General features: G+C 45.9%; 1 protein-coding gene across 1 annotated transcript; it reads right to left on the minus strand.

The window, feature by feature from the left end:
- Positions 1-5,046: 5,046 nt before the first annotated feature.
- Positions 5,047-5,834, minus strand: LOC147115905 (uncharacterized). Its single transcript, XM_085989464.1, has 2 exons — positions 5,617-5,834; positions 5,047-5,260 (listed from the first exon to the last, which is right to left on the minus strand). Exons 1-2 carry the CDS (start codon positions 5,759-5,761, stop codon positions 5,091-5,093), a joined length of 315 nt encoding a protein of 104 aa, XP_085845590.1. The 5' UTR covers positions 5,762-5,834; the 3' UTR covers positions 5,047-5,090.
- Between the last annotated feature and the right edge of the window lie 5,968 nt (positions 5,835-11,802).

Consider the following 11,802-nt stretch of genomic DNA (forward strand, 5'->3'; position numbering starts at 1 on the left):
TATCCAGGGATTCAGTGGGTGGGGAGTTGGTGGGTGGGGGGATGGGGGCAGTGCATAGAATGCATACTGCGGCCACAGAGCGCAATCGTTCCATAAATTAAAGTCCGTCAGTGAATCCACCCCTTCTACTGGTTAAAAACAGGTGATTGACATCCCTCCTACCAATCGGAACCCACCCCGCTGCACAGCCCCACCCACTTTATTGATCAACCGCAGGGCAGCTCATGGTCATGATGCCCCTGATTTGAAACCGCGCATATTTGGGGATGAGTTTCCTGAACCGGGGACTCTTCTAGGGACACAGTCCCTCATCCGAGGAATGTCCCCGGAATACAGAGGCATATGATCACCCTATTTTATGAAAGAAAACAATTTACACAGAACTGGTAGGCCTAAATTGTTACGGTCACTGTTTGAGTGATGCTGTTGTGAGGGTTTAGCTAAAGTGAGATAAATTACCATATAAAGTTTTGCGATTCCACACAGGAATACTTGTTTGCTTTCGGGCCACAGGTTTAGCACAAGCAGCAGAGAAGTTCGGTGATTTGCTGCAAATTGCTTTAGTCTGAAGGCAAGCAAAGCAAAATTCCAGGTAACATCTCATACACATGATATATTTGAAAAACTCTTAGGGTTCCCAACCCTCCTGGAATGACAGGAAGTTACCCGGAATCAGGGGTTGCTCCCCCGAGCGCTGTCCCCAGCAGCCCAGGAAATTCAACACTTTAAATTTCCCATGTTGTGTGCCCCCCACCGCTCCACGGTGCCACGGGCTGCTGTTGGAGAAGCCTCCAGCTTGGTGACGTCACCTGTAGAGCCACAACCGCCTGGAGTGCAGTTAGGAGGGTGCTGGAGAGTCGGCAATCGTGGATGTCTCAGCAATCGGCGTGTCAGGGTTCACAATTCACAATTCAAATCGCTTTATTGGCATGATAAGTTACATCTTATGTTGCCAAAGCATCAAAATACATTTATGGTTTAGCACATAAACGCAGTTCTATTCATACAGTGTATAAACAGGTATATCCCTGAGTGTATAAATATACATTCGCATTGTTTATATATATTCTATATATATATATATCTGGGGAGTCTCTGAAATGGAGGTGTCTGAAATGTGGGGAATTTCTCGGTTTCCCCTCTTCGCCTGCTCACGGGTTCTTGGAACTTGTCGCACAACAGCTGCTGGCGTGAAACCACGAGCAAAAATACTCAACTCCAGGGGAGCCAATCTTTTGCAAGGTCATTGCAATTACGTTACATTTGTAGACGTCACGTGATCAGGCATCACGTGGTCAGAATGTCACATGATCAAACCTCCAGGAATGCCTCCAACCATAGTTGGCAACCCTACAGTAAGTGCTGGTGATTTACAGGATCTGGGTTTTCCACATTCCCTTAGAGTCTAACTTCAAAATGACACTGTTCTCATTGCTGATTAATAGCTTCACTTCACTCAAGGGAACAAATTAAATCACACTGATTTATTTATTGGCTCCTCTCATTTTCTACTCAACCTCCTCTCTTAAAGGCAGTGATCTAGAAATTTGGGAGCGACATTTTGGGCTCCTGGTGAGGGTCGCGGTGGCTCTGATATTGGGCCTCGGACCCCATTGTCATGGAGCCTGCGTGGTGCTACAGCGCAGCGAAGAATGGGGAGAACTGGGAAGAAACCAGGGCATTGCTAGCACCGCGGTGGCCGTCGGGTATGTGGGTCCGGTCGGGGATGGGGGGGAGAGTGGGAGAACGCGAGGGTCGGGGGGCCTGGAGTTGCGGGGAGGGAGATTGGAAAGCGAGGATCAGAAGTTGAGAACCTCGGAGCCGGGGGGAGGAAGGGCAGGAGTGCTAGTGGTCGGGAAGGTCCTTCTCCCTAATTTCTCCTTATGCGGCTCGGTGTCAATTTTTTGTCTTATAATATTCCTGTGAAGCGCCTTGGGATGTTTTACTATGTTAAAGGCGCTATATAGATACAAGTTGTTTTTGTTGGTGTTGTTGTAAGGCAGATGACCAAAAGCTTGGTCAAAGAGGTAGGTTTTAAGGAGCGTCGTAAAGGAGGAAAGAGAGGTAGAGAGACAGAGAGGTTTAGGGAGGGAATTCCAGAGCTTCGGGCCTAGGCAGCTGAAGGCATGGCCACCAATGGTTGAGCGATTAAAATCAGGGATGCTCAGGAGGCCAGAATTACAGGAGTGCAAATATCTCGGGGGTGGGCGGGAGCGGGGGTTGTGGGGCTGGAGGAGATGACAGAGATAGGGAGGGGCAAGGCCATGAATAGCAGAATCATTACCAGCACCTGCTGACCGTAAAAATGGGAGCAGAGGTTATGATCTGAAATAGAAACTCAATGTTGAGTCCAAAATGCTTTGAAGTGCCTAATCGAAAGATGAGGTGCTGTTCCTCGAGCTTATGTTGAACTTCATTGATACAGTGCAGGAGGCCGAGGACAGATAGCTCAGATTGGGAGTGGGGCATAAAATTTAAATGACAAGCAACCGGGACCTCAGGGTTACGCTTGTGGACTGAACGGAGGTGTTCAGCAAAGCGAGCACCCAATCTGCATTTCTTCTCCCCAGTGTAGAGGAGACCAAATCGTGAGTGGCGAATACAGTATATTAATTTAAAAGAAGTACAAGTAATCGCTGTTTCACCTGAAAGGAGGGTTTGGGGCTCAGGGCAGAGGAGGTGAAAGGGCAGATTTTGCATCTCCTGCGCTTGTATGGAAAGGTGCTGTGGGAATGGGAGGGGGTGTTGGGGATGATGGAAGAGTGGACCAGGGTGTCGCGGAGGGAACAATCCCTTCGGAATACTAAAAGGGGAGGGGAAGATGTGTTTGGTGGTGGCTTCATGCTGGAGGTGGCGGAAATTGCGAAGGATAATCTGTTCAATGTGATGGCTGGTGAGGTGGAAGGTGAGGACAAGGGGAATCCTATTGTGGTTATGGGAGGGAGGGTAAGGGGTGAGGGCAGAAGTGCTGGAAATGGGCCCTGTCCACCACAGTGGTGGGGAATCCTAGGCTGAGGAAAGAGGAAGACATTTTGGAATTATTGGTGTAGAAGGTGGCATCATCAGGACAGTTGCGATGGAGATGGAGAAAGTGGGAGAATGGAATAGAATCCTTACAGGAAGCAGGGTGGGAGGAAGAGTAATCAAGGTAGCTGTGGGAGTCAGTGGGCTTATAGTAGATATTGGTCAAAAGCCTTACCCAGAAATTTGGATAGAGAAGTCGAGAAAGGGAATGGAAGAGCCAGAGATGGTCCATGTGAAGGCAAGGGAAGGGTGGAAATCTGAAGCAAAGTTGATGAAATTTTCCAGTTCGGGGCGAGAGCAGGAAGCGGCACTGATACAGTCATCAATGTACCGGAAAAAGAGGTGAGGGAGGGGATTTGAGTAGGACTGGAACAAAGAATGTTCCACCTATCCCACGAAAAGGCAGGCATGGCTAGGACCCATACTGGTTCCCATAGCAACACTTTTTTTATTTGGAGGAAGTGAGAGGAGTCAAAGGAGAAGTTGTTCAATGTGAGAACAATTCTTCCAGGGGGAGGAGTGTGATGGAGGTTGGAGACTGGTTGGGCCTCTGTTCAAGGAAGAAGTGGAGGGCCCACAGGCCGTCCTGGTGGAGGATGGAGGTGTAGAGGCAGTGGACGTCCATAGTGAAAAGGAGACGGTCAGGGCCAGGAAACTGGAAACTGTTAAAGTGGCGGAGGGCATTGGAAGAGTCATGAATGTAATCAGAAGAGATTGGACAACGCGAGAAAAAATAGAGTCGAGATAGGAAGAAATAAGTTCCGTGGAGCAAGAACAGGCTGAAATGATGGGTCTGCCACGGCAGTCCTGCTTGTGGATCTTCAGAAGGAGGTAGAAGTGAGCTGTGTGGTGTTCGGGACAATGAGGTTGGAGACCGAGGGGGGAAAATCTTCAGAGGAGATAAGGTCAGTGATGGTCTGGGAAAAGATGGCTTGATGTTCGGTGGTAGAGCCATAGTCCAGGGGGAGGTCGGAGGAGGTATCGGAGATTTGACATTCAGCCTCTGGAACGTAGAGCAATGTTGTGCTACTGCCTGAGTGGAAACTGAAGGAACTTCCTGACAGATCCCTGTTGGGGTAAAGCTGATGCTTTGGGCGCAATCCATGATTGCATCGCAAATTGCACCCGTTTTAACAACTGTTTTTGCACCCTGAGTTTCCACTCAAACGGATTTGCATAACGCCAAACACAAGATCTGCCATGAATCAGCACAATCGGGCAGCATTTTAAAACTTAACTTTTTTTTTGAATTTTGCTTTAAAAACCAGTCCTTGATATATTTAAGTGGTAACTTGGTAAAGTTTGATTAATACAGCTAAAAATGGGGTTTATCGTAAAAATAAGCATTTTAAATCACAGTGTCAATCCACCACATGTGAGTAATCCGGTTTTAAATGACTGAAAATGACTTGTAAATAAATCTACTCAACTATTTTCTAGTTAGATTGGGGTACTGTAGTCGGTTCCTTAATAAAGTTAAAAAAAAATTATTCAAAACCTTTCAAAATGTACCTATTAGTGCCCTTGCACCCAAAAGTTCCAGCTTAATTTTTGGAGCCTCCTCGAAGGCCTGCAAATGAGCGCAATTAGCGGAAACTCCCAATGGTGATTAATTCACCCCGGGGGGGCGTGGCCAGTTTTGTGGGCGGGGCCTGCTTCTAGCGCGATGTTTTTAAAACTAGCGCAAAAGATCGCGGAAATACGATTTGCGCTTAATGCAATTTCCGCTTAACATTCCGCAAACTTTTGCGCTGATATTGGGGGAATTGAGCCGAAAAAACCACCGCAATCGAGCGGAAACTCCAGACCGAGGTGTTTTAATGATTACAGTCATAATTATCCACCTCAATATCCATTCATTTCACCTGCTCCTGCACAACCAAGTTATTGAGGACATTAATTATAATTCCACATGGTCCTATTGTAAAGCAACCCTGTAAGTGTCCCACGTCACTGTATGATCTTTTAATTATAATACTTATTAGTAATGATGTAGGAAAATAAAGTTATTGCCCAGGAACATATTATGCAAAATTTACTTTAATGTTTGCTTTTATCCGTAAAATTTAGAACAATGCACATTGGGGTTTAGGTTTAGGTTTAGGTTCAGGTACAGGTTCCCCTCCTCCAGGCAGATGTATTATTGTGGATTTATCCCTGAGCTGGTAATCAGAGAATTTCTTTTCATCTTCCAGTAGCTTGTTGGCAAAAAGTAGGCGCAGATCCTCTGCGCTGGCTAAAACAGAAAAAAGAGAGAGAAACTGAGAAAAAAACAAGCCTAAACAGAACCGCAAACGCATCCTAAATACCATCATTAATAACTCTTCTGATTTTAGGATTAAATACATTTAGACCCAGCATCACCTCCAGAAAGCTGAATTCCAAAGTTAGGGTTAAACCCTATTGATTTCAATATCAGCATAATGCAGTTCTGCTGTGATACACACAGCCACTCTCCCATTAGGTGTACAGAACATCTGGGGGGCAATTTTCAACTTCCATCACCTGCCGGAGCGGATTGCCCACCCGATTTTCATCAGATTAATTTCAGAAGGCCATTCCTTAGTCATATGGCACTTGTTACCCACGTACCTGAAAATCCTACAATCTTCTCAGTCAATTTCTCCTTGAACTTCAGGATATTCATCTCATTGAATTCTGTCTCTGACTGTGAAACATCAACAGTAATTTTTTCCCCTTTCATCCACACCACAATCACTTTGTAGCTTTCCCCCATTGCACCGTCTCAGCGACTTTGCAAGCTGCTGTCTCTCCTCGGTAGTTCTCGAAGTCTATGGTAAACAAGCTGGTTTCAGTATCACTCTTAGTTTCAGGCACTTTGATGGAACTGCAGCATTGAGCAATCTATTTGCCACGTGATTGTAAACAACTTCCTTAAATGGCTCCAACCAAATGTTATTAATAATTTAGGAAGTGCTTTAATACGGCGCAATATCGGTAATAAAGAAATAACTGCGCACTTTGGAATAATCATCTTCTGTAATTTCCTGCAAATGATGTGGCCGTGCTCCAGACATTCTGGCCTTGGTTTTTGTCCATTTTACTGCCCGATTTTGGACCATTTCAGTGGGGCTGGAAGTGGAAAACACTGCATCTAGGGGTGCAGCTGTAGCCAAAAGAAAGTCTTCATATATAACGTCAATTTAAACATTTAATTGAGAATGAACTGTGTCCCTTTCTACTCTTTTGTTTCCCTTCTTGCCTACAATTATGCTATTTCACTCCTGATCTACTTTGCACCCTCATTGACAGGCTGGTGCTTTCCTCTCAAGTCTTTGGGGGAAAAATTCAGTATCGACCATTTTGGGGCGCTAACTTTAGCGGCCAGCACTAATTAGTGCGGCGACCGCGAAATTGAGTTTTAGTGCCCCAAGAAGGAAGTGGAGCGCTGCACACTTCTCTTAGGGCACTAACGTCGGAGTGCGGGGCGCTACCTTCAGAGCGCTAAACAAGTTCCGGCGCTGTCAATTAGAAAATCGTCAGGGGGGAGGTTTAATCATGCTGCACAGCCTCACTCTGATCATTGCTGCTTGTGAACTGGGCCTGCAAGGAGCTGCAAACCTTCACTCAAAGAAGTCATGGATGATCAGAGGCCCAGAGGGAGAGAGAGCCAGTTCAGCGACCATGCTTTGGAGGCTCTGGTCACACCCGTGGAACGCCGACGGGCAGTGCTCTGGCAGGAGGTCTTTGCCACAGGCCTTTAGAAGGATGTGGATGGAGGTCGCCCAGGACGTGTCGGCCAGAAGTGTGATCCACAGGACTCTCACCCAGTGCCAGAAGAAAATCAACGGCCTCACTCGGGTAGTCAGGGTGAGGACATCCTTCAAAAACCTCTACATCCCACCATCTCAACCTCACTCTGTACACACAGTGTATAAACCGCCACATCCCCAACACTCACCCAACAACTATGCCCACCTACTAAAAGTCACATCCACATCTCACGCCTTGCATACATTAATAGCTATTCAACTATGGTAGGCACCTCTGCCAAACACATGGCTGCACACTCACTCATACGCTTTCCTTTTTCTTGGAGGCCAAGTTTGCGCACAACAGGAGGGAGCAGCCATGAACGGGAGGAGGTGAGGTGGACCTGCACACCCTTACAGACCTGGAGGAGCGAGCGGTGCACATCATTGGGGCCCAGGTGGTGGGTGCTGTGGTCGTCGGAGACGTTAACATAAGAACATAAGAACATAAGAAATAGGAGCAGGAGTAGGCCAATCGGCCCCTCGAGCCTGCTCCGCCATTCAATAAGATCATGGCTGATCTGAACCTAACCGCCAATCTACTATCACAGAACCATCTCCTGAATCTTACAGAATTAGACACACGAAATAGGAGCAGGATCAGACTACATGGCCCCTGGGCCCGCTCCGCTACCCACAGGGCCATGACCAATCCGAACCTAGACCCATGTCCAAATTCCTGCCCGCTCCCCATAATCCTTTATTCCCTTTACTTCTAGGAAACTGTCTATTTCTGTTTTAAATTTATGTAATGATGAAGCTTCTACAGCTTTTTGGGGCAGCATATTCCATGGACCTACCGCCCTCTGAGTGAAGTAGTTCCTCCTCATCTCAGTTTTGAAAGAGCAGCCCCTTATTCTAAGACTATGCCCCCTAGTTCTAGTTTCACCCATCATCGGGAACATCCTCCCCGCATCCACCCGATCCAACCCCTTTACAATCTTATATGTTTCAATAAGATCGCCTCTCATTCTTCTGAACTCCAATGAGTAGAGTCCCAATCTACTCAACCTCTCCTCATATGTCCATCCCCTCATCCCCGGGATTAACCGAGTGAACCTTCTTTGTACTGACTCGAGAGCAAGTGTGTCCTTTCTTAAGTATGGACACCAAAACTGTATGCAGTATTCCAGGTGCGGTCTCACCAATACCTTGTACAACTGAAGCAATACCTCCCTATTTTTATATTCTATCCCCCTAGCAATGAAAGCCAACATCCCATTGGCCTTCTTAATCACTTGCTGCACCTGCATACTAACCTTTTGAGTTTCGTGCACCAGGACCCCCAGGTCCCTTTGTACTTCAGTACTTTCCAGTTTCTTGCCATTAAGATAATAACTTGCTCTACGATTTTTCCTGCCAAAGTGCATAACCTCACACTTTCCAGTATTGTATTCCATCTGCCAAATCTCTGCCCACTTACTTAGCCTGTCTATGTCCCCTTGCAGGTTTTTTATGTCCTCCTCACTCACTACTTTCCCTCCCATCTTAGTATCATCTGCAAACTTTGATATGCTACACTCGGTCCCCTCCTCCAAATCGTTAATATAGATTGTAAAGAGTTGGGGACCCAGCACTGACCCCTGTGGAACACCACTAGTTACTGATTGCCAGTCTGAGAATGAACCATTTATCCCAACTCTCTGCCTTCTGTTAGATAGCCAATCCTCTATCCATGCCAGAATATTACCCCCAATCCCGTGATTTTTTATCTTAAGCAATAATCTTTTGTGTGGCACCTTGTCAAATGCCTTTTGGAAGTCTAAATACACTACGTCCACTGGTTCCCCTTTATCCACCTTATATGTTACTTCCTCAAAGAACTCCAACAAATTTGTCAAACATGACTTCCCCTTCATAAAACTATGCTGACTTTGTCCTATTAAATTATGATTATCCAAATGTCCTGTTACTGTCTCCTTAATAATGGACTCCAATATTTTACCTACCATAGATGTTAGGCTAACCAGTCTATAGTTTCCAGCCTTCTGTCTACTGCCCTTTTTAAATAAGGGCGTTACATTAGCAGTTTTCCAGTCTGCCGGGACCTTTGCTGAGTCCAGGGAGTTTTGGAAAATTATTACCAATGCATCCGCAATCCCTACCGCCACTTCCCTCAAGACCCTAGGATGTAAGCCATCAGGTCCAGGTGATTTATCCGCCTTGAGTCCCATTATTTTATCGAGTACCACTTCCTTAGTGATTTTGATCGTGTTTAGCTCCTCCCCCCCATAGCCCCCTGTTTGTCCAGTGTTGGGATATTCTTAGTGTCTTCTACTGTAAAGACTGATACAAAATATTCATTCAGTGTTTTTGCCATCTCCATATTTCCCACCATTAATTTCCCGGTCTCATCCTCTAAGGGACCAACATTTACTTTAGCCACCCTTTTTCTTTTTATATAACTATAAAAACTCTTACTATCTGTTTTTATATTTTTTGCTAATTTACTTTCATAATCTATCTTCCCTTTCTTAATCAATCTTTTTGTTATTTTTTGCTGTCTTTTAAAGTTTTCCCAATCCTCTATCCACCCACTAGATTTGGCTACCTTATATGCCCTTGTTTTTAGTCGAATACTATCCTTAATTTCTTTACTTAGCCACAGATGGCTGTGTTTTCTTTTACACCCTTCTCAGTGGAATATATATTTTTTGGAAGTTGTAAAATAACTCCTTAAATGTACACCACTGATCATGTATCGTCTTACCCTTTAATCTATTTTCCCAATCCACTCTACTCAATTCCGCTCTCATACCTTCATAGTCTCCTTTATTCAAGCTTAGCACGCATGTTTGAGATCCAACCTTCTCACCCTCTAATTGAATATGGAATTCAACCATGTTATGGTCACTCATTCCAAGGGGATGCTTTACTAGGACATTTTTAATTAATCCTGTCTCGTTACACAGGACCAGATCTAAGGTTGCTTGCCCCCTGTTCGGTTCAGTTACATACTGCTCAAGAAACCCATCCCTAATACACTCAATGAACTCATCCTCAAGGCAGCCCTGCCCAAATAGATTTGTCCAATTAATATGATAGTTAAAATCCCCCATAATTATAGATGTTCCCTTATTACAAGCCTCAACTATTTCCTGATTGATACTCCATCCAACAGAGTTGCAACTGTTCGGAGGCCTATAGACTACGCCCACTAGTGTTTTTTTCCCCTTATTATTCCTTACCTCCACCCAAACTGTTTCATTATCCTGATCTTTTGACCGAATATCATTTCTCTGTATTACAGTGATTCCTTCCTTTATTAACATAGCCACCCCACCTCTCCTTCCTTCCTGCCTGTCCTTCCTGATCGTTAAATAACCTGGTATGTTTAATTCCCAGACATTGTCACCCTGCAGTCATGTTTCTGTAATGGCCACAAGATCATGCCCATATGTAGTTATTTGTGCCATTAACTCGTCTATTTTGTTACGAATGCTACGTGCATTCAGATAGAGAACTTTCAAATATGTTTTGTGACACTTAGTTCCTGCTTTTGCCCTTTTTATTACTTTAACTTTTACTCCATACCTTCTGCCCCTTCCTGACACGCTCTGGTTTTTAATTTCCCCACTGCTACCTAAGTGTCCCAGGAAGCAAAACCCATTTCTCCCACACCAGTCTTTGAGCCACGCATTTAACTCTCTAATTTTATTTGTCCTAGCCAAATTCGCTCGTGGCTCAGGTAATAATCCAGAGATTATTACCCTTGAGGTTCTGTTTTTTAATTTGACCCCTAGCTGCTCATACTCCTTTAACAGAACCGGCTTCCTAGTCCTATTTACGTCGTTTGTACCAACATGGACCACGACAACTGGATCCACCCCCTCCCACTGCAAGTTTCTTTCCAGCCCAGAGGAGATGTCCTTAACCCTGGCACCGGGTAGGCAACACAGCCTTCGGGACTCTCGCTCTCGGCTGCAGAGAACTCTATCTATCCCCCTAATAATACAATCCCCTACCACTACAACATTTCTATTTAGTACCCCCTCTTGAATGGCCCCCCATTCCACGGTGCTGTGGCCAGGTTGCTCATCCTCCCTGCAGTCCCTGCTCCTGTCCCCACAGGGAGTAAGGACCTCGAACCTGTTGGTCAAGAGCAAGGGCTGCGGCTCCTCCAGCTCTACCTCCTGGATCCCTGTACCTGCCTCATTCGTAGTCACACCGTCCTGTCCCTGACCATGGGCTACATCTGAATTACTTAACTTCATAGGTGTGACCACCTCCTGATACACAGAGTCCAGGTACATCTCCCCCTCCCTGATGTGTTGCAGTGTCTGAAGCTCAGACTCCAGCTCATCAACACGGAGCTGGAGTTCCTGTAGCAGCAGACACTTGTCACAGACGTAATCACCGTGAGCCTCAATGGGGTTCACCGGCTCCCACATCTCGCAACATTAACACATCACCTGCTCCATTCTATGTAATTAATTAAATTTTTTATTGTTAGTTATGGACACCCTCTGCCCGATTTTAGATGCTAGTATCCCCTTTAATTAATTGGATTTAAATTAAATCAATCCCTCTAGTTACACCAGTTAAATGGTTTACCAACAGTCACTCTGCACCAGAAAGACCTTGGTACACCACCGCAACCTTAAAAACTATAAACCACAGACTTAGGCCTAGAAATTCAGTTGGTTGCGCCAGCAGTTAGCGCCTTAAGAGAAGTGAATTTCGGGCGCTATGCGTGTAGCGCCCGGGCGCAGCGCAGTTTGCGCCTCGCCCCAAATTAAGTGGACCCTTAGCGCCGGCATAAAGTTTAGCGCCCGGCCGGCTGCGCGCACAGAAAATGACGTCACATCCTCGTGCAACGCCCTTTGCGCGCCCCGATTCCAAACTTCAGTCGGACCGCCCCATTGTGCGGCTGGCGGCCAGAGCGTTTGTAAAATGGAACGCAACACAGCCGACGCGGGCCCCGGGGAGCGCAAATTAAAGGGCACGTACCCTGCAGTATAAAGGGCAGCCATTTTGCAGCAAACTCTCTTGTGCAACGGATTTC

The sequence above is a fragment of the Somniosus microcephalus genome, chromosome 6 (assembly GCF_052327205.1).
Source record: "Somniosus microcephalus isolate GS21.2 chromosome 6, FLI_Smic_1.0, whole genome shotgun sequence".
NCBI lineage: Eukaryota > Metazoa > Chordata > Chondrichthyes > Squaliformes > Somniosidae > Somniosus > Somniosus microcephalus.